Source organism: Aspergillus niger, assembly GCF_000002855.4.
Source record: "Aspergillus niger supercontig An03".
Taxonomy (NCBI): Eukaryota; Fungi; Ascomycota; class Eurotiomycetes; order Eurotiales; family Aspergillaceae; genus Aspergillus; species Aspergillus niger.
The window spans coordinates 699085-721280 of record NT_166520.1 but is presented as its reverse complement, the minus strand read 5'-3'; the positions used below and the strand labels follow the sequence as shown (position 1 = coordinate 721280).

The following is a 22196-nucleotide window of genomic DNA, read 5'->3' as shown; positions in this document are numbered from 1 at the left end:
CGGTGGACGAGTAGTATATATATACATATAGATTTCAAGAGACCTCTCTGGATCTCGATTCGGTGCACCTCTTCAAGCGCAAGAAGCAAATTTGAAGAGGTGATTCGATTCGATTGCTGCGAGCGGGTTGAGGAGGCCTCTACTGCGTGGCTCGTTCAGCTGCTGATTGGGGAAAGAAAGGGTAAGCCTCCGACCCCCCGACGTAGACAGGCGTGTAAGATGATAGCTTGGCCATGACCCGAAGTCTCGGCAGGCGGCAGCGACACATGCGAATTTACTCTTTCGTAGCAAAACAGGTTGTTGTATTATCTGCCAATGACTTCTTCCTCTCCTCTCTGCTACGTGCAGCGGTTTCTTTATTCATATTGCGTTCGCATTATCCCTTACTCTGCTCCGCACGTAGTTTCGCCACCTGACAGTTTCAATTTGGACTCCAAATCCGGCAAAGTATGCAGATCTCAGCGCTGAGTCGCAGCGACGACTTTTTCCTACATCTGCAGCATGCGGTTGTGTTTATGGGAATCTGAGGGGCTTGGCAGCATTCTTGTCACTTCTTGCTTCAGACAATGAAGCACGTGCATGCTAGCATCTTACATATCGAGCTCGGTCGAGTCATGATATAAATTGAATTAACAGTCTCATGTTGATTGCTAGTCCAGCTACTCTTCATCAAAACTTCGCTGTACACACCAAGTGGGAAATCCCGAAACAAAGGGTCAGCAGACTACGTCAGGCCAATTTTCCGCAGCTGTGCAAATCCCTTACACCGTATCTCACCTTGCATCGAAAGGAAAACTGTCATGGAGAAAAGCGGTGAAAGATGCATTTGTTGCCATTGTTGGATGTCGGTCAGGAAGAGCCATACACCCTTCTGGTTGACTGTGGTCTCGGGGTGGACGGAGTTCAGGTGCAGGTACAGCGACTGGCAGGACACTTGGAGCACTTGCTGCGAGAGCTGTGCCTGGACCGGGCCGGACGGATTTCGGTCGAGGTCGGCGGGCTACTAGATAGGCCCCGAGGATCGACGCTAACTGCAGGCATGGAACGGGAAGGTCCCGGTGCGGGTGGATCCATGCGTGTACAGGCTGATCTAGTATCGGATGGGCAGTTGTGCTGTGTGTGCTGGGTGGTAGGCTGCAAGGAGCATGAGCAGTTGGTACCAATTGGGGCAGTAGGCGAGCTGCTCATCGAGGGACTAATAGTCGGATATGGTTATCTTAATATTACAGAACAGACAGGAGCAGCATCCACTTAACCCTCATCCTGGCCGTATGATTTTCGTCCTGGCTGCCAGGTGGAAGATCTTGGCCTGCTGTACAAGACAGGTGACCTGATGCAGTAGATGGGTAATGGATCATTGAAGTTTATCAAACGCAAAGATATCCAGACTCAGATCCGGGGGCAGTGTCTTGAGCTTAGTGAGGTTGAGCATCACACACGGCAATGTTTCCCTAGGCGCGCGATGTGGTGGCGTTTGTTTGGAAGGCTGTTGTGGATGGTCTCAAAGCCAAGATCCTGGAAACTGAAATAACTAACGAAAGGGGATTGTTGGGCATGATGCAGACGAGCTGCTGGCCGCGCCCACTGACGCCTTCTGCGTAGCTGTTTCCGAGGCCGAGGCAGCGCTCCACAATACCGTGCCAGCCTACATAGTACCGGCCCTCTTTCCGCCCATTGTAGCTATCCCACTGACTGCTACGGGCAAGGTTGACAGGCGGCGGGTGAGGGGGTAATACGGAAGCGCTATCACGCGCGAAGCTCGAAGTATATCACAGCACCGCGGTGGCCAACCGCAACCCCAGCACGCCAGCGGAGCACATCCTGCAGCAATTCGGGGTCAAGGTCCTCTACCTTTGCTTGACGTGGACGTGCCTGACTCTGCCTCTTTCCATCAGGAAGGCAGGGGCAGGGGAGGGTTGGATTATAAGGGTCTAGAATTTATGTAGAAACTCATGAACTAGTGGAATACATAAAGGAGCGACCGAGTGATGGCTGCGACAGTGATAACGGAAGTACTACTGGAAATCGTGTACCTACTAGTATATAGTGCTATCCTCTTTAGACTGCTATAGTATTGTGATATCGGCATCGGGCCGTTTATTTACCACTACAAAAAGAGCGGGGGTCCAATGCCAGTCGGATTATCTTTTGTCCCGACCCGGTCCCGCATTCTGCCGCCTCGTCAACTTGTCGCCTCAGGCAGAGTCCGCCACCGCGTTCCGGTTCACGCCACAACGTGGGCAACGGCTGTTCTGAAGTCCTCCGTACAGTGTTCTACGGAATCCTGCCATCTCTTGGATCCCGCTATACTTCATTATGCCGTGATCGACCGCATACCGTTCATCCCTTGTTCCCATATTGCTCTGAATTCTCATTCCGGAATTTTGCCCCTCCGCCGCCGATCCGACCTGTCATATTGCCTATCGTGCAGATAATCGTGCAGCGACGGGAACGCCCCCATCAATATGGACCCCGCCGTCCTGCGCGAGGTCTCCCGCGTCGATCCTGTGGTTCCTTTCCGCGCAACCACCCATCATCTCCATCATACTTGGGCGCAGACCTTCTACTCGCGTCCCGAACTTTACGTGCGCCCGCAGTCTATTGAGGAAATTCGGAAGCTGGTCAACCTCGCTCGTCATTGTCGGCGTCGTCTGGTCACCGTGGGGAGTGGCCACTCCCCCTCCGATCTGACCTGCACCTCTGCCTGGCTGGTAAATTTGGATGATTTTAATCGGGTGTTGGAGGTTTCGCCGGAGACCGGGGTGGTGACCGTTCAGGCGGGGATTCGGTTGAGAGACTTGGGCGCACAGCTGGAGAAACATGGCTTGACTTTGTCGAACTTGGGTAGTATTGATAGTCAGTCGGTCGCGGGTGTGATCTCCACGGGTACCCATGGAAGTTCTCTCCAGCATGGCTTGATCTCCGAGTGTATCTTATCGCTGACTCTCATGCTGGCTAATGGGCAGCTGGTGCGGTGTAGCGCGACCAGTAACCCGTCGCTGTTCCGGGCTGCGCTGATTTCTCTGGGGGCACTTGGTATCATTGTCGAGGTCACGCTGCAGGCGGAGCCCGCGTTCAAGGTGGCCTGGCGACAGACGCGACGCAAACTGTCGAGTGTGCTGGCCGAATGGTCATCCGGGTTGTGGACATCGCATGAATTTGTTCGGGTATGGTGGATGCCCTATGAGAAGAGTGCGGTTGTCTGGCACGCCGACAAAACCGACCTCCCGCTGCGAAACCCGCCCAAGTCCTTTTATGGGGAGACACTCGGTTACCATATCTACCATAATTTGCTGGCCCTGGCTAACTATTTCCCTCGTATCCTCCCGTGGGTGGAATGGCTGGTGTTTGGTTTGCAGTATGGTTTCAAGCCGGAAGCCATCGTGACGGAGGCGGTCGAACCAGCCCGCTCTGGTCTCCTCATGAATTGTCTGTACTCGCAGTTTGTCAACGAATGGGCACTCCCGCTTGAAAAGGGCCCCGAAGCCATCACTCGTCTCTCCGCCTGGTTGAATGGTGATCTCGAAACAGCGCGTATCCCTTTTTCCGTCGACGGTCTGTGGGTGCATTGCCCCATCGAAGTCAGAGTCGCGGACTCTACCTACAACAAGACACCCCGTCCGTTCCTAGATCCTACCTCTTCCAGCGGACCGACCCTGTATCTCAATGCGACGCTCTATCGCCCGTACCATCGGGATCCCCCCTGCACGGAACGGTATTACGAGGCATTTGAGTGGCTTATGCGCGAAATGGGCGCAAGGCCGCATTGGGCTAAGAACTTCCGGACATCGAGGGAGGAGCTGAAAGATCTGTATGGAGAGGATATGGTGGAATGGTTAAAGGTGCGCCAAGATGTGGATTCCGACGGCATGTTCCTTGGTGAATGGCATTACCGAAACCTCGCCTTGCCAGGTACTGAGGACGAGTCAGAACCGGCCGTCCTTCCGCTTCTCGAGCGCGAAAAGACTCGCCGGAAGGCAGACGTTCGGGGATCCGGTGACGGCATGGAGTGGATCGGACACAAGCAATGGCAAGGGAAGCAGGGTCGCCAGGCTGCTACTTTCGTGCCCGCGCTAGGAAACGAGAAGATCCAAGGGTCATCAGACGAGATTATTCTCAGTCCTCCCACAACAGCAACCAGTGAAGAGAGCTTTGATCTTCTGGCGGCGGGAGAGGCTAGTGTTGTTCTTCCTGAATCTGGCATGTGAGGGGGAAAAAAAAAAGAGTTGAACAAGGAGGCTTGGCCAAGTAGCAATCATATTAGCGCGCGCCTCCCACCTTTGTGGGTTATCGACCGGAATGGCCGACTCGGAGATTTCTGTTGGCCGGCCAAGATTCAGGTGACCGTGTATTTCATTGCCTCACTGCTGTGTTCTTTTCTCTCTTCATTTGTTTCCTTTCATACCTTTCCCTGTTAATCCTCGGCCCTGTTGTTCAAAGTCATTCATTTATAATCTTACACCGGGTCGAGCCCGCTATGTAAGATGCTAGTTATGCAGGTGCGTTGTGAAGCATGAATCTTGCCCTGAACGCCGTCAAGCCCTCGGGCCTCGCAGAAACACATGAGGTTGGCGAAACAATGCGTGCCGCGGGATAGTAAGATCGTCGCCACAGCTAAACACAATGAAAGACACCACGAAAGCATAGAAGGAACCATAAAATATGATATCAGATACATTTTTTGCGTACCAGATATTACGATTTTGAAAGTTGCGGGTTCATTGACTCCATGGGCGCGTAAGTTCATAGAATCATAACAGGAGCCTACAGTAGGATATCTGAATTAGTGTGGTGCCACTTTCGTTCGATAGATTCAGTAATGTTTACCACAGGTACTCGTACTACTAGTACTGTTACTCATGAGGGAACATGATGATATACTAATTTAAGGGTCTCTCACCATTTAGAACTGGAATGCTACCTAAGACGGAATAAAGCGGCATCCTTTCTCAAGTCTGCCAAATTATAATGGGTTCAAGCAACAGTGTCTCAATCTCTATCCATATAGACTTAACTTGCGTTTATTAACCCGAATAGCTCTAGCGCTCCTGCAATGTATGAACAGATACAATAATTATCAGCATGTCTAGCTAAAAGAGGGCGTCACCATTACTACTCCTATCATCTTGAAAGGCCCGGGCACTTGGTACACTACAGCTCCTTGCATGTTCAGCTCTCCATGCCTTAGACTCTTCAGCTCTTTCTAAGCGCCACTTCCGTAGTCTAACCTAAATTAGGCTTAGATCGTAATTTGAGTAATGTGACGGGAGGTTTTAGGCTGGACTTCGTTGAGTCTGCTAGTATGGGCCTGACGTTTGGCATGGCATACCAGTCTCTTATTGACAGGCTGGAGATTAAGCAGAACGAAAACGTTGGTATTCTGATTGTGAGTCTCACTAAATCCCTGAGCCAACGTTGTAGTGACTATTACTACCTTGGTTGGCTTATGAGCACACATCTAACTGTTTTAGATCAATGGCGGAGGTGGAGTTGGAAGCGCTGCCATCCAAATCGCCAGGAAGGTTCTGCAGCTCCCCGTGGTGATTGCAACTGCATCCCGACCTGAGACCATGGACTCATGCAGAATGGGTGCCACCCATGTGGTGAACCATAGGGAAGATCTCGAATCCCAAATCAAAGCCTTGAATCTGGATGTCCCAATCAAGTACGTTCTGAACCGTCTTACTGTCGTGGCATGCGCTTAAAGTGCTGACACTAATGAACTCAGATACGTTTATGTGGTCGCAAGGACGGAGCAATATATCCACGTCCTAGGCAAGATCTGTGCACCCTTCGCCAAAGTTTGCTCCATCGTGCAAGCCAAGTTCGATCTCTACGGGACGGAGTTCATGTCGAAGTCCATGACCTTCTCTTGGAACTGGCTGGGCACGGCAGCTTATCATCGTACAATATTGGAGAACTATCAACGAGCTTTCGAGGCGTTGGCCCATTACGTAGACGAGGGGAAGCTGGTACCTAACCTTAATAAGCGTCTCAAGTTGAATGTTGCTGGATTGAAGGAAGCTCATCGGTTGATCGAGTCTGCGACCACCGTGGGAAAGATTGCTCTTGGGGTGGATGAACCTGGCGAGGCGCTCCATTTTCCTGAAAAGGGTTGCTCCCCATAACAAACTTCCACTGATGACAACGTTATGTGTGGGTGGATTGATATTTATGAGATTCAGTCAAAATGTATTCAATAAGACTTTATTGTGTATACATGCTGCTTGACAAAAATTCTCGAGTCATCTGATGGACTACAAACAAATCGGTGATTGATCATACCACCACTCTTTACTTCAGTGTTTGTCCAATCAGTTCGACTAAGAAAATGCCATTTCCCCAGAATCAATTCATCCAGATTGTTGGTAATATAGGCGCTGAGGTGGCATCCTATTGATATAGCTCTCGGATTACCTGATACAGGTCAGGCAGGCATCACGAAGCTAGTACCAACTGTCTCCCAAGTATGTATTCAACTCGAAATGAAGATACTTTGGGTTTCCTCTTTCTCTGTCTTTTGTTGTATCCTTACGGATATATACTGTTCGTGCTTATGAGCAGGTGCGCGGTTCGTACTAATGTTGTGGTTGTTAGGAGAATCCTGCTAAGGCTTCATAGGCTTGCGTTTGAAGGACTATCTCACTGGCTCCATCCACTCTTGGTGGTTGTTCCTGGTAATTATATTCTTTTCACCACGGCATCTCAGATGGCTGCGTGGAAAGGCCAGAGAGCCCAGTTAGATAGTATATAATAATAGTATAGACTGTATAGGACTTCTTCATATTTATGGTGTGAGGTAGAACTGTCAGGTATAGCCACTCTAATATTTAGTACTATATAACGAGAATTTGTAACATTAAGAAGAAAAGAAAGAAGTATGAAAAATATATATATAGTTATCTAAACATAAAAAGTGACGCTACATGTGCAAATAGAACAAGAATGGAGTGTCTGTTTCTCAAATCAGTCTTTAACTACGAGCCTCTGCTCCTCATACTCAACGATCAGAGTAAAGATATCGTTGCCGTTAACAGTGGCTGCATAGTAGCATCACGCGGGGCTGAGGCTCTTGAGGCTTCAAACTATACAGCGAACAGTCCATCCATGTATACTTCTGTGCGACTTCGTTCCACCGGTAATGGATCGGAAGGACTCACTCAAAGACGGGACCGCGATACTTGTATACATACACTATCTCAAACAGCACAAAGGCGTAACAGGATAATAGATTGAATCTTGACAGCCTTATATCATATCATAGTACTACCCACGGATCTCATGCTGCGACCACCACTACCATAACACAAAAGATTTCGCGCCCATGACCCCATGCCAGGCATACTCATTAAGGAAGCAGGCAGTAGTCATTGTGTCCAGCACCTGCATTTACACATCCAAGACCGCAAAAGTTCGCAACGGTGATTGATCCACCACTTCCACATTGAAATAGGTACCCGTATGGTATTTCTAATGCTCCGGTTGCAGAGCCGAGGTCACTCATGTCGGAGGCGGAGATGGCCTGCGGTATAAGAGTGGAATATTTGGCATAATATAGTAAATTGAGCAATAACCTAGCAGCCATATAAAAATAGTATTATAATAAACCGGGTAGCCATACCAATGTCTTCCAAAACAGACTGACAGTACATCATGCCTTCAGTGCAGTCTGTAGCCTGTACCGAGACTGCCAGGCCTAGGACGCTGGCGACGAGGGTGTGGAGGAGCTTCATTTTTGTTGGAAAAATTTGAGAGTCGGCTTTCTTGGGAAGATAACCTTGAAGAGGAAATGAGTAGAGGACTTATTGAGATGGCATGTTGAGTTAGGAGCAGTTCGGGGGAGCTGGGGGCTATATATAGCTTAGATCTGGAGAAGGGGTTTTGTGTACCTTGGGCATGTGAGTGCTGAATTGGATGTCATCTTTCTCAATCCGATACTACATCGTGCAGGACCAAAATATTGTGGCAAATTCTGATGCAGCTCGGATCACAGTCTTGCATAACTTAGGAGGGGCATGCTTCGCCACAGTCATGCCGTTCACTGTTCACTGTTCAAATGCCGATTGCGGTTTTACCTGTCCAGAAGTTCGTCTAAATGGTCAAAAAGCTATTGCCAGATTAGTGTCTACTAGAGGAAGGTCTTTCCCATTGACGAGGAGAGCTCTTTCAGAGTCTTGTTCAAAAAGCCTGTTTTGTATAGTTCATCAACAGTCAAAGCCTGAGAATGATGGTAGCGACGGACCACTTCTGCTATGGTCAAGGGCGATACCGGCACTTAGCAAGAGCATCACCATGGATTGGAAATAGGTCTGAAGGCCCACCACTGAGCTTACATTAGAACTATGCAAAGTCTACTCCCGTGTGACCAACGGCCAAATAGATTAGGGGGACATGGTGATGTGGAAAGCCAAGGCTCGGCTAATAACTAGTGCACGACCCTGGACGACTAACTGGCAACCAAAATCATCGAGCGACCACTCAGGGGAGCATCTAGGGAATATCTACAGACTGCATGAGCCACATTCACCGGCGGGGATCACTGATCTTCAGAGTCGGTGATCTTGATTTTCTACCCACTCCTCGCCCCTCACACTGACAATATACGAAAATACCCCCGTGCCGAGACAGCCTTACTGCAGCCCACACATGTACTAGATCATCTTCCATCAACCCAATCCGCTAGATTGTAATTGACGGATAATTGGCGATCTGATTCGAGATATCGGCATTCATCAAGAACTGAGTTGCCAGTATCTATGCCATCAAAATCAGTCTCATTCTACGGCCGAACTTAGGGGACTGTGTTCGCTGATCGATGTAGTTGGTTATATAACTTGCAGCTATTTTGATGTAAATCCATTCACAGTGTTATCATTATCCCGTTCACAGGGTATCTAGCAAATACTTTCAGAAACCTTTTCATCAATATTGCATTTCTCAAGTGGAACGGAACGATTAATATTTTTCCTTCTTCCCGGAGAAACTTCAGTCTCGGAGGCTGAAAGATGGGACAAATGAAGCCCTAGCCACTAGATACTCAGATGGTTGGTAATAGGATGGAGTGTTTTTACTATACTCGGTAAGAACACCGGTACCAAGTCTAGCAAGACCGCTCGGAATCTACAAAGTAGTACGCTTCAGCCATACTCGTTGGGGAGATCTTGGGCTAAGCTACCCCCACCTTCCCATGCACTAGTTTTTATAGTGTGTACGGTTAAACACAATAAACTGAGATCAAATCCCGCACGGTTATATTATTCTTCGATATTCATACAATCATCACCATTACACATGGGCCGCTTATCTTATTGGGTAAAAGCGGAAATGTTAATATAACTGCACTTTGTACCTGTCGCACTCGTTTTCCTTCTTTGGTTTCTGTACCCAACCGTTGACCTCTTATTATACCCTTCCCATGATTTTATCCGATCTTCCCACTCTTCTATCGAGGATAGCTGCGGATTACTTTCCGTTACAAGTCCCATTGCTACCCTGTCCACTAGACCAATGCTGAGTAATAACAACATAGGTATGTCCTGTATGAAATCGAAATCAAACATACCAATGGTGAAAAGTCCGGTCTTTAGCTATTATCTGGAGGCACAGCAAGTGCCAGTCTTCACAAAGGCAATACCTACCATTCTAGTGGTATTGAGGAGAATTATACAGTGTGTCTTGTACCTGGCATGATACTTATTGGACGATTGAGGAAAGAGTGCGGACAAAGGAAAACCTCCCAACTGGCGATATCGCGCAGTTACGGTGGGCCCAAAGAACACCAACCAGATCCGAATTGCTTGCCGAAATGAAGCCGAACACCAGCTGGTTAGGAACATTGCAGAAGTAATGGTTAGCGCAGGAATCTAGATGCTCTCGAATGATACTTATCCACGCAAAGTCAATAGCGTCAAGAAAGCAGCAGTACTAAATGAAGATAATAAGATTAGAGAAGGGACTGCAGCAATAATTTTCTATGAGGAAAAAATAGATCACATGGCTTAGTACTTACGGAGTACAGACAACAACAGTATCCGGAAGGCCGCCAATACCTAAAGACTGTAATACTCTTCTGCCAACAAACAGAGGCAGAGACAGGCTTCAGAGTGGAATTAGAGAAAGGGGGCCGATCGAATGGAAAGATTGTGATGTAATTCAACTATGAGTTGACACTTGCTATGGGGGCTACATGCAATCTTTGAGGCACGAACAGCCTTCGAGATATAAGAACAATAGTGATAGTAGCAGATAGCTATCGAAAAGAAAGAGCGGATCTCAAATTCGAACGCCCGGTGGGTACAACATCACTTATGTCTCAAATAGCGCGGCCACCCCCCTACTGCATGTTGAATGCACGTACCAAGCTAGGCGTCAGACTGTTGAAGTAAGATTCGTTGTTATCAGCAGCCCAGTTGGACTAAAATTTTCACGGTCTGTGGCGGGCAGCGTTGATAATGGAATCTTATCGTGCTTGTCAGCCTGACGTTATCAGTCAAACTTATGCTGTACTCACTATCACTAGCCTTCCACGACCTTCACCGACAGAATATAAGGATCGTCGGAGTTGTAGCTGACTGTATGCACGCCAGGAAGGAAAACAGTAAGAGAGTATCGGTCGGTGGCATCGATGAAGTAATATGTACTCCCAAAAGTTCCTTGCACTTCGCTCACAACAATATCGAGTTGGTACTTGTAGATCAAGCCATCAACATCAAAGAGTTTGTATTGGCTGATACCTGTTTCCTTCTCGAAGTCCGAATCAGTTTGCTTCCACGTAGCATCGCCCACCGGCCAGCCAGCATCATATGTGCCCGATCGGGCAGCACATGCCAGTTGGAAGAGCCCGAGAAAGAGGAAGAAAAGATAATTCATTGTTTTGATTGCGGGGGGTATACTCAATGGGGAGATGAGATTGTGAGGGTGGAAGGAAGAACGAGCACACCTTCTATCCTTAGAAACGCCAGCACTTGCATACTTCGGTGCCATGGTATATTGCAGCACGGGCGGTTTACTAGTCACAGAAGGCTCAGATGTACATACATAGTCTGTATGTATACGGTCTGGATTTGCTTCTCTCATGATCGCAATACAACAGAGTATTGTCTCTGCTCCCTGGACTTATCGCCCTACGCGCCAAGAGATGTTGCGTGATTCGGCTGAAGGGTGGAAACCCGCGTACGGCTGAGCCGTCGAGGTCGACTTCAAGTAGAGGCGGGGTTTCGGAAGATGCTTGAATGCATGACAGGGAATAGAAGGGAGTGTGATATTGGTTGCTTTCAGCTTCCCAGCTTTGATCGGCGATTGCTGATGCATCTCACTACCAGTTGATGAATCAATGGGGCTGGGAACATTCCTTCAGAGCCATATAATCCTATTGGCTATGATTGAGTGGGACTAGGTTACATTGCATGCTAGCGGTGGTCTTGCTACATAAATATACATACTAAGGACTGCCGATATTGCTCTCTGTTTCAACCAAATCCCGAATGTCATCTGATTGGATTGCTCTGCCGGAGACTTTCTAAGCCAGATAGATCTGATGGTCAACAAATCAGAGCATGTAACCCATGAATTTGAGGATGTCTGTGCCCTGAACAGGGAAGATAATGACTGACTGATTAATATAATGACTAGCCAGACTATTACACAAAGCATTGTTCCAGTTGCACATGGATTAATTCTTTCCCTGCCATGACTACTACTAGCCACCGTACTGCATCGGAAGGAGAAAGGCATCGGCACTGAAGTAGCCTATATGATGGAAAATATTCCTAAGGATCGTGCGTGAAGCTGACGGACGTAACCCGCGGTTAGTTTCTCATACAAAGCAGTCAGTCCCAAGACGGTGACGGAAAATAGATCGGATTGGTGGATTTCAATGCGCAGGTCACTAATATGTCTATACCCACAATTGCAATGAAGCGCACATCGAGCTGAAGGCTGCAGTCCATTTTAAGTGTAAACTCATTTGCCCTTGGAAGAGCTAATTCGTCGAAGATGGGACTTACTATAGCTAGCACCATGCGGAGGTTACCGACAGTCCAAGTATTTAAGTGATGAGCTCAGCTGAATCACCAACCGAGATAATATCAGAGAGCCACGGGCAAAAGACAAAGGAGTAACCGAATATCGCGGAGAACGCTCTCGTAGCAATCAGTGCTATGGAGCTGCTGAATTAATTATATACGAGGTCTTGTTATGGTTACCGCACAGGGCTTACCTCTGTAATGTAGTTTTGTCTGAACTCATTTGTTCAGCTGCGTATGAGCTGAGGATAATTTACTATGTAGTCAGTCATCGATGTCTCTGTTCACCATACATAGAGGGTTGTCCGACAAAGATGGTGGGATTTTTTCCTAAAACTGAATGAAGTGCCCGACATCCTGGACTGACAGAGGAAATATCCCCGTGCTCAAGAAGTTGACTGATTACCCGAGACCGGTTAAAGTCAACGAACTATTCAGAATGGAAGTAAATCGTTTCCTATAACAGCTGCACCTATTTATCTTATAAATAATACATCTGCTATCTATGTATATGTGCAGCGCCCGGGATCATCGACCAGCGAGATAACTGATTACAGTACGAGGATACTGTCCACACATTACGAGAAAATTCTTTTTCAGATTCTTTGGCTTCACCTGAATGACGCCATTGCTGAATGCTCAACCTAACAAGCGCTTAACCGGTCTCTTAGTTCTGGGATAGTTAACTCTGCAACCTCATTTTCAGTGGACCAGTAGGCTCCTCGAGGTTCACCAAATATATTCGGGATAACTAGCTGACCTACCATTTGACCCACCATTACCTCGCCCCTCATTGATCCAATTCAGCTTGGTGGTCGAGGCAGCTTCAATACCTCGGCCCATGGGAAGAACGCCATCGCATGCCCCCATCCCTGGTTATTACGGTCGTAAACGCACGCCATCCGTGTTTAGCATCTTGTCGGACCATGTACGTGAGGGGTGTTTTTTCCCTTATACGAATATCTATCTGATCAACTAGATTTCCAAGATGATGAACTAGTCACCTGGAGGATGAACAGCTGACAATCTCCAGGCTGCCTTATCTATCTGATTGAATGGAAGGTGACTCTGCCGTATGAACATGAAAATATACTATAGCCTACAAATACGATAGAATATACTAATGAATCAAGATATCTTTACATTAGCATTATATCCGGTAGTTTGAGATATGTTTAACTGATAGTATTAATACAAATAAAATGTGAAATAGCTATACTAACCTGTTAATTTCTGGTTTAAAAAACACCTTTAGTGCTTGACATATAAATATAATCTTAGTGCACTAAACACTAGACCAGAAACGATGTATCGCGTCTAGTCAACCAGGCGACGGAGAGATATGTGTCCCAACATATAATAATAGAAATATATGATAACCTGTATTGTTTGATGTTTCCGACTCTAACACTAGTCAGAAAATATTAAGTTTTCAAATAATAAAGTAAACTTGATGTCTTCCTAATCAATATAGTAGACAGCACGTACGTAGAGATATATAGAGATAAAAAACTAGAAGTCAATCCAAATAAACGCTTAGATATATACCATTGAACAACATTCCGCCGGTGACAATATTATGTAAGGGTTGATTGTACTTATGGATTTCAGTCAAAATGCATTGGATAATTCCTTATTGCCTATACTTCTTGCTTGATATTGACACCGGGGACGGGTTCGAGCAGAACAGCAAGGGACAGGTTGAGTTCCTGGAAAAGTGATTTGGCTCTTAGGCCACGACAGCTGCAACAAGCTCCAGATTGAACTCTCAATGATCTTCCTGGATAGAGAAAATGTGACCCAACTTTGACATCCTTTTTGTTGCAAATAGTGCTTTCTCGCATTTGGAGAGTCCACATCGTCCATAATTTACCGTCGTCTATGACTCATCGTATGGCATTTGGAAGTTGCGACATACTTGACAAGATACCAGGCCCGACACAAATGATAATGATTCGAGAGATAAAATTACTATTGACAGCTCGGGATGCCCAATTTTCAATTCCATATCATTACATCAAGGCTGCGAAAGTCGATCTATGCTACACAGTACATAGACGTGCATTATGACTTGTTGGTAACAGCAAATAGCAATATTCGTAGATATTTCATCAGGAATATATAGGAATACGTTCCGGTTATATTGAGCTCATAGTAAATCATGGCGGAGTGAACCAACCATTAGTTACTCAGTCAACATTGAGGCCATATATAGAGCTATTTCTTCACAACCATTGCACCTCCCCATAGCGAGCCGACATTCAATCGAGTAGGATGCAGTTCCAACATTCGGGAATACAATTCCTCGGGAGAGGACGTTTGTCCATCCAGTCGCGTGAAGTCATTCAGGTAATCCTTGGTCGCTTGGACGGCATCGGGAGAATATCCCTTGGTTGGATCACTATGACCACCAACCACAATTTTTGGTCCAAGGGTCAAGATCTTGTCGAGCGCTGCCACCCATCGCGATCTGGCCTCCTGGGACTTTGATTCTCCAAGGAACGGGTGCGTGTTGTTGTAGACCGCGTCTCCCGCGACTACCAAGCCAATTGTAGGCACCCAGAGAGCCGTTGTATCATCGGTGTCTGTATGGCCCAGTCTAACTGCTTCCAATCGCTCGTTTTCCAACATGATGTGGTCTTTCTCAAGAGGTGTAGCCATCACGAGCTTTTCTGGGATCTCCCCAGGAAAGAGCTTTCTCCAAAAGCCGTCCATGCCTTCTGGGTTTATGGCTTCGACCATCCGAGAAACAGTCTCGCGCGTAGCCAAGACTTTTGCCTCTGGAAATTTCTCGAGGAGGGCACCGGTGCCATAGAAATGATCGCCGTGGGCATGGGAGATATAAATAGTCGTGAGGTTTTTTCCCGTACCTACCACCCAGTCCACCAAGTCCTTCGCAGCAGCCTTGGTTAACTGGGTATCGACCAGCACTGCGTCCCTTTGACCAAATATTAAGGTCGAAGTGGTCGGCACCCACTTGAGATGATCGCGACCGGCTGGTGTGGACCGGTTCACGCCGGGACGTGTGCTGCTGAAGACTTTGTAGTTGAGACTCATATTGTCAACGATCGATGAAGTCAACTTGAATAGATGGATGAAATAAAATATGGCACATATAATCCATTGATGTATCCTTAATTCTTTATATCAATGCTGGGTATAGTTCAATAGAACTGTGACCCAAACATTGGTAAGCAACAGAGGTGGCGAAGGATTACTGATCATTGGCCTCGGCAACTCAACAGTCCGTTTCTTGACCGATCGTAATTTGCGTTGTTAACAAATCAAAGAAATGCTCGGCTTTATAATAGTTATAATCGATAGATAGGTAAGATTCCAACTTGCATCTCGGCAGTAGTACAATCAATGAGCTCCGGCTGCTATATACAAGTAGACCCGCAACATCTTGGTGGCTGGAAATAATACCGAAGAGCCCACTGTTAGCATTCGGCTCAGTTGGGTCTGCTATCAATACGCCGAGATCTGGAAGGATGAACCAAGAAAAACTAAGACGATTATATTGAAAGTCTTATGCTCCCAAACAAAAAAGAAAAAAATACATACAACAGAAGGGATTCGCTGGTGGTCACCCACCCAACTACTAACCTCCCGGCGTGTGGCTTGAGTACGGCTGAGCGGACGGGAAGCCCTATTTTCCACACCCTGTGGTCGTATGTACTCAATCTTTGTAACCATGGGCTCATATAGCATGTATACTAGCCAAAGCATTCAAAGGGACGGAGTGTATGTAGTAGAGTGCTCTTTTCACCTCTTTCCATCTTGGAGAAATGTTGACCTTTTGCACTGTCACCTTTAAGGACCCGCCTCTCGCCTCCACCATCCCAGTTATACTAACATCATTGTAGATGTCTTTGTTAATCACCGTACAATTTCAAACTAAGCCATTATGATAAAGCGAAAATACAGCACTTACTACTTCGATCATTCTGATGCGGCATTGTTTCGGCGGTTTTCTGATATAGCACGTACAAAATGTCCCACCGGAGACTTCAATATAACGAGGCAGGTTGGTTGACTGAATCTTATCACCACATCCTCCTGAACGCAAGGAATGAGAAATAGAGAGAAACAAAGGAAGCTATGTGCAGCTGGTCAAGTGCACAAAGATGTGGAAGATATGAGCTAATTCCCGACTAACTATGTAATAGCCTTTGAGGAACATACGAGCTAGGCTAGGAAGTGCGGCTAAATTGTTGAAAGTCCTAGGTACCTCTAACAGCTCCTAGATTGGCAACCATCCGAACAATCGAAACATGAATTCATTCCTCATCAGTTGTATGCTCCCACACCTCTTCCTCCTTGACAGGTTTCTTCTCTGGATCTCGCCACTGGTAGCAAACGATTTTCTTGAAATCAGGCTGGCAATGATCCCATATAGCTGCATGACCTCGCGTACGCATAGAAATGCTGTGCCCCGAGAAATCGATGTAGTCAACTCCATGAATGTCATGGTAGAGATAATGGAGATAGTCGGTCAGTTCTTGAGAGAGTTCGCATCGTTTCTCATCAGCAAAGAAAGATACCAATTCGTCGCCAATTGGCTGGTTCAGATCAACCATTTCATATACCATGTATAGGTGCTTGAGCAACATCCTCTGATATCGCTGTTGTCGAGATGGTCGATCGAGAAGTGAAAGACTCCAAAATTGGTAGTAGCTTCGAGTGAACCGATGACGTTCTGACGGAAGTAAATGCAACGGACGTGGTTTTCCTCCGTAGAATTCGTCATCGATGCTCGTGAGAGGGACTGTATAATATATAATTTAGCAAATATCTATTTATGTGACTGCTTACTGATCTGTCTACTGACTCCGAATGTTTGGGGTAATATCACGATCAAACACCTCGATTGCTTTCTCCACCATACGAGAGTTGCGTCTCAATCGTAAAAGATCCCGAATAGTCACTGAAGAAGAATAAAGTGCCAGGCCTCCTTGATCTGCTAGTAGGACTCTTGCATAGCGCTCACATGGGATCTTTCTGCGTAGGCGTTTGTAAATGGTAGGCGTATGTTCACTCAAGACCTGGCGCAGCCGACGGCAAGTCGCGGCCAAGTGGAGCGCATCCGGGAGACCAAGTTCCCCGAATATGTTGATGATGACCTCGGTAGGAATGGGGTTTGGTCCTGAGAATGTATGCATGATGAGCGTGGTGAGTGATTTCTCAAATATGGTGACTCGCCGAGGAATGAATCATGCACTTATCTTGCGTCTGTTTGCTTCTTAGACAGTCTGAGATCATGTGATCGGACTGATGTAAACCTGCGACAACTGCTTCAGGCTGCAACAATTTGGTCTTTCACAACGCTTTCCCATATTCAGACTTGAGCCAAGGCCTTTGTCGCACTAGTTTCAGGGCAGATGTGGGGGCTAACTAATAGGACTCCTGCCAGGGCGGGGTCTCAGTTGCGACGGGGTCAGAAATTAGTGCAACAGTATCAGAGAAATCCTGACGGAGTATAAGCTCAAAAAAAAAAAAAAAAAAAAATTCCTGATCAGACTCGGTTTTTCTGAACCCGTACCAGCTTTTCTAAACCAGAATTAGATATACCTTTATTTATACTATGGTAGCAGGATTTTTAGGGTATTCAGGGCATTAGGGATTTTAAGAAATCTCTTTTTCTATTTTTCATAGTATTTTAGATCACGTGCAGACTGATTTAGTATCAGAAATTATCACGCGTATAAATTCTTAGAGTATCAGATCATGTGCTTGAGCTCATACTTAAGTCAGGATTTCTCCAAATCTCTCTGAGCTGTTTTCCAACTTCGGTCTGACACTGTCACACTAATATCTGACCCCGTCGCAGCTGTATGCCCCACCAAGGCCTCTTTCCGTCTTTGATTTAGTGCTTATGGAATCATCAGCGGGTGGCTTTGCTGTCATGACTTGAATCTATAACTATGTGGACCTGTGTGAAGTTTGATAGACCCTTCACCATGAATTGAAAGCATATGGAGTACAAGGGGTTTATGTGGTCTGTAGTGCAAATGTCCCGGTTTCTGCCGTCGCGTCAGAGTCTGCGTGAAATTCAATGGGGCCTTTCTTCTCGTCTACAGCCTTCTAGGCATTTGTGGCTTATTAGGTGCTTTATCTTTTTCTTTTCTTTTTTTTTTTTTTTTTTTTTTTTTTTTTTTTTTTTTCTTTCTACTGACCCTACTATCTCTTATGTTTATTACACACTCTGCCCTGGTATGACTACTTGCACGTTACGATCAAAATGTTAGTAAACCCGGGAGAATGCAGATTCTCCACCTCTTACTTGAGGATGAGATGTGCAATGTCGAAGATACTATGTACTGTCTAAGGCAAAGTCCTGAGGTGGGAACGGTTCTGGCTTCCGGACCCTTGAATCCTTGGGGCTGTTGTAACCTTGGGACCGCCATAGCATCGGGGCTGTCATGGCTTGGGGGCCATGATAGCTGTTGTGATATTACTTCTAGAGGCGTTATATTTTCGGTAAGGCGTACCTTGCTTGAAAAAAAGGGTATACTAAGGAAGATGGAAAGACTGGCCAGTGGCGCGAGAAATCACCACCAGAGAGTATCTGTCAAAGTCATTTCTTTTGCCTTCAATTCACTCGTTATACAATGTATCCTCCCACTCTCTCTTGGAGCCATGCGGCTTTACTCTTCTTGTCGCTCTCTTCTTTTCAATTCGGTACTGCCACACCGATTGACGGCCAGCTCGTTGAGCGCTCGGGCATATCCTCCCCGGGTATCGGCGTCGAGTTCGAGTCTGGGAGCATCTATTTCACCAAAGACATTCACAAACTGTCGAGCAAAGAGGAAGAGGAAATGAGGCAAGCTGGTATCGACGCCAAAGGCAAGACTGTTACATTGAAATCAGCCAAGGATGGAAATGGTGCCAAGCTGTCTGGTAAAGACTGGGAATTGACAGCGGATGCCACGGGAAATACGCTGGGACACCTACCTGCAGAGTATATCCTGGACGGGAAAAAAATAAAGTTGGGAACGGGGAGAGCTGCACTTGCTGCAGAGGAAGTCTATGAAGATCTGGTATGATAGCTACACAGCAACCCTGAGTGGAAAAGGCATGGGGAGTCTGACTAACTGACTACCCCTGGTACAGAAAAAGTGGAACCCAAAGAGCGGCCAGGAGGTCGAAATCGCCGGCAATAAGAAGAATCCTTGGAGTCTCCAGGTGGGCGCGTATCCTGTGAGCTCAGCCTGGTCTCGTCAGATCACCGCCCCGATGCCACTTGGGGCAATCAACGACCTGATGAAGCAAGCCAAACTCGGCAAAGGCTCGCCTCTCATGACATACTCGAATACCAAGATCCGGAGAAAGGTCTGGGTTAATGATTTCTTCTTCGAGGAGAATCCTGGTGGCCTTACCAAAGCCGTTGGCGAAGATGTTCGCGGATTCCTTTCGCTTCTTCTCTCCTATGCAAAGGCTGGCAGCCAGGTCCGGAACAGTGAAAGTGCTAAAGAATTGACATCGATCATGCCGCGCACAAGTTTTGCGAAAATGTACAAGCTCATTGAGGGCAAGCTTGAAAAGAAGGATCTGTGGACGATTGTGAACAAGCTTGCTTGCTATGAGAACCCCATTGACGATGCACATGAATACGCCGCGTAAGTCTGGTTCAACTGCGCTACCTGTGTGAAACCTTCACTCACAATATCTTTAGGGTTGATGAGCGGTATTGCTCTGGGCACCCGGGACAGACGACAATCAACGGGAAGTTTGAAAAATTGGTGATAGATATCTGCTACGGCTCACAGTCCTGCCCTGTCAATGTCAAGGCCTGGATCCAAGGCTTGAAGGACGGCAAAGATCTGCTCAAAGATGCCGATAAAGAAATGATCGATGGTCAAGTTGGAGGGTATGGAGACTTGACCGAGTATCGTCTAGATCATCCTAAGGAACAACTCGCCCTTTTCGAGTTCCGTGATCTTCCTTCTTGCTCGGCTTCGGAGTGGAAGAAATGTTTGGAAAAGGCCGAAAATGAGATCGTCAACTATCACAAGAAGTTTCCCGGAAACTAATACTTTACTTGTGCCGAGCAACAACGTCGTTTTAGGGGCACGACCGGCTCAGCGTCTGGATAGACTGCTCTGCAATTAGTGGTGTGGTGGAATTTGATTTGTGCCTGTTTCTACTTTATACTACTACATATATATATCTTTTTGTATCTATCGTTGAAAAGACATTCACCTCGGCGTGTAAGAGTTCGTCGTCTTTTGTGTGCAGTTTGCCACTCCTCTCCAACCGCTCGGGTGGATGGCTGTATGTCTTTCCGCAGGCCATATGGGTGCGGTTGGCTGGAGGCTGCAGTCCCCTGCGAGTTATCTGGTGTACCGGTGTCCTTTGTGTTCTCACCGGACTCGACGGACGTATCGGGGCGCGCGTCCCGATTTGCGCGCGGGCTCCAATCGCTGACTTTCCAGAATCGTCCTTTTCGTAGTAGAAGACAGGTCGATTCTGTCGGGCCTGTTCTATCCTGGCCATTTCCTTCCTTCTCCGTGTGCAGTCCTTTGCACAGCACACACGACGGTGCCGGCTTTGGGTCGGTTTCTTTCACCATGCATTCTTTGGTGTTGTGCTTTCCTGCGCAGTATCCGCACCGCTCTTCGGCATCGCACCGAGGTCCGATGTGGCCGGATTCATGGTATCTATAGCACTGCTTGAGTCGGCACGACTTGTCGTATAGGACGCAGTCGTGGTGAATCGCATTCAACACCAGTCCCTCCCGGGTGACCCGGTTCGCGTGATATTTCGTCGTAAACTCCACGACAAGGGATGAGGCTTGTTTCTTTCTTCCTTCCCTGGTTAGCCAGCCTACGTACGTTATCTTCGCTCCCTCATGGAGCACCGCATTCTCAGATTCAATTTTCTCAATGGCTCTTTGTTAGTTGTCAGCGTCGATAGATTCTTTGCTAGTGCGCACTCCGTGTACAATCACCCCGTATGTGGGTCTGACCACCCTCGCGGATGTTCCGAGAACTTTGACCCATTCTTCTTCGGTGTCCTTCAAAGTGTCTGCCTCTGCCGTCGTTGCTGTGTGCAGCACTACGTCCCCACTCTTCAGTTGTTTTGCGGCTATGGCCTGAGTGGCCTTCCCAAGCAGATTTATCCGTGATCCTAATGCATCATTCACCCGTTTGCAGAGGTCTTCCGATGATACCTGGCGGAGTACGGCCGCCGCGTTTGCATCCAGCTTCACTACGGTTTCTCTATCCCTGACACTTGCGGTTTGTGGAGGCTCTGCTGTTCGGTGTCGACGGGTATGAAGGCGCGCCCGACCGGACTACGTCAGCCCAGGAGGCAATTCGAGTGGCTGCGTTGGGTGCGACAGGAGCCGGTGATGCGAGTGCATTGTTGACTGCGTTCTTGATGAGGATAATGTCTTCTACGATCGGCTGCAAACTGTTTAGCTTTCCCAGGATCTCCTGTCCGGATGGTTGCTCTCGGGCTTTCTTAGCTAGATTAATCACGCTGTTCAGAAATGCTTCCACAGATGTGCCTGGTAGTTTGGCGCGTTTGGTGCTGTCGAGCTCCAGCAGTGCTGTGGCCTCGGCTATGATTTGCGTGGCATGCTCGAGGTGGTTCAGGGGCTGAATCCCCAACACTGGCCAAATAGTCCCACCTGTGACAGCAATATGGATGATATTGTGTGTGTGTGTGTGCTAGCTAGCTAACTACGCGAGGAGGTGACTAGGTGACTAGGTGGCTAGGTCCGAGATCATGTGATCTCCTTTCACACCCTCCGCTGGAGACGGACCTGAGCGTGTTCTTGGGGTCGGTTTGGATCCTGACCGTTGTGACGTCGTGTCGTAGCTGGGCGAACTCCCTCTGGGAGCGGTCGCTCAACTCCTTCAGCTCACGCCTCAGGTCGCTATCCAGGTTGACCGTGGTGAGCATTTCTGCGGTCTTCAAGGCCGCCTCCACAAACTGCATCACCGGCTTGGGGAGGCTTCCTCGACCCTCTCGGACGTGTTCGATAATCGCTTTCGCATCGTGTTGCTGGTTGACTGCGCGCTGCGTCAAATTGATAGTGTGGCTCGAAGCTGCAGAGTTTTCCGTATCGGCTGCCAAGACCGGCCACGGGGACGACCTAGGCGCCATTACAACACCACGAGGGGGCAAGACCCCTCAAAATTGGTATCAAAAGGTCGCCGGAGGCGT

The 22196-nt window shown here is 47.5% G+C and overlaps 8 protein-coding genes and 1 non-coding gene across 9 annotated transcripts; 3 read left to right on the top strand and 6 right to left on the bottom strand.

Moving 5' to 3' along the window:
• Positions 1-2465: 2465 nt before the first annotated feature.
• An03g03460 (uncharacterized protein) lies at positions 2466-4208 on the top strand (the record flags this gene model as incomplete). Its single annotated transcript, XM_001390191.3, has 1 exon — positions 2466-4208. The coding sequence occupies one exon, from the start codon at positions 2466-2468 to the stop codon at positions 4206-4208; it is 1743 nt and encodes a 580-aa protein (XP_001390228.1).
• A 354-nt stretch (positions 4209-4562) lies between these two features.
• Positions 4563-6128, top strand: An03g03450 (uncharacterized protein; the record flags this gene model as incomplete). The annotated part of the gene is made up of 5 exons (XM_059747018.1): positions 4563-4737; positions 5038-5055; positions 5238-5386; positions 5472-5665; positions 5729-6128. The coding sequence occupies 5 exons, from the start codon at positions 4563-4565 to the stop codon at positions 6126-6128; spliced, it is 936 nt and encodes a 311-aa protein (XP_059605194.1).
• A 1220-nt stretch (positions 6129-7348) lies between these two features.
• Positions 7349-7733, bottom strand: An03g03440 (uncharacterized protein; the record flags this gene model as incomplete). Its single annotated transcript, XM_059747017.1, has 2 exons — positions 7349-7574; positions 7609-7733. The coding sequence occupies 2 exons, from the start codon at positions 7731-7733 to the stop codon at positions 7349-7351; spliced, it is 351 nt and encodes a 116-aa protein (XP_059605193.1).
• A 2151-nt stretch (positions 7734-9884) lies between these two features.
• Positions 9885-10869, bottom strand: An03g03430 (uncharacterized protein; the record flags this gene model as incomplete). The annotated part of the gene is made up of 4 exons (XM_059747016.1): positions 9885-9955; positions 10010-10049; positions 10358-10414; positions 10531-10869. The coding sequence occupies 4 exons, from the start codon at positions 10867-10869 to the stop codon at positions 9885-9887; spliced, it is 507 nt and encodes a 168-aa protein (XP_059605192.1).
• Positions 10870-14240: 3371 nt separating this feature from the next.
• An03g03420 (uncharacterized protein) lies at positions 14241-15080 on the bottom strand (the record flags this gene model as incomplete). Its single annotated transcript, XM_001390187.1, has 1 exon — positions 14241-15080. The coding sequence occupies one exon, from the start codon at positions 15078-15080 to the stop codon at positions 14241-14243; it is 840 nt and encodes a 279-aa protein (XP_001390224.1).
• A 501-nt stretch (positions 15081-15581) lies between these two features.
• On the bottom strand, positions 15582-15700 carry 5S rRNA. Its single transcript, XR_009468015.1, has one exon. It is a non-coding gene; the product is annotated as a 5S ribosomal RNA (ribosomal RNA).
• Positions 15701-16303: 603 nt separating this feature from the next.
• An03g03400 (uncharacterized protein) lies at positions 16304-17185 on the bottom strand (the record flags this gene model as incomplete). Its single annotated transcript, XM_059747014.1, has 2 exons — positions 16304-16791; positions 16855-17185. The coding sequence occupies 2 exons, from the start codon at positions 17183-17185 to the stop codon at positions 16304-16306; spliced, it is 819 nt and encodes a 272-aa protein (XP_059605191.1).
• Positions 17186-18634: 1449 nt separating this feature from the next.
• Positions 18635-20056, top strand: An03g03390 (uncharacterized protein; the record flags this gene model as incomplete). Its single annotated transcript, XM_001390185.1, has 3 exons — positions 18635-19063; positions 19137-19642; positions 19699-20056. The coding sequence occupies 3 exons, from the start codon at positions 18635-18637 to the stop codon at positions 20054-20056; spliced, it is 1293 nt and encodes a 430-aa protein (XP_001390222.1).
• Positions 20057-21244: 1188 nt separating this feature from the next.
• An03g03380 (hypothetical protein) lies at positions 21245-22136 on the bottom strand (the record flags this gene model as incomplete). The annotated part of the gene is made up of 2 exons (XM_059747013.1): positions 21245-21557; positions 21793-22136. 2 exons carry the CDS (start codon positions 22134-22136, stop codon positions 21245-21247), a joined length of 657 nt encoding a protein of 218 aa, XP_059605190.1.
• Positions 22137-22196: the final 60 nt, after the last annotated feature.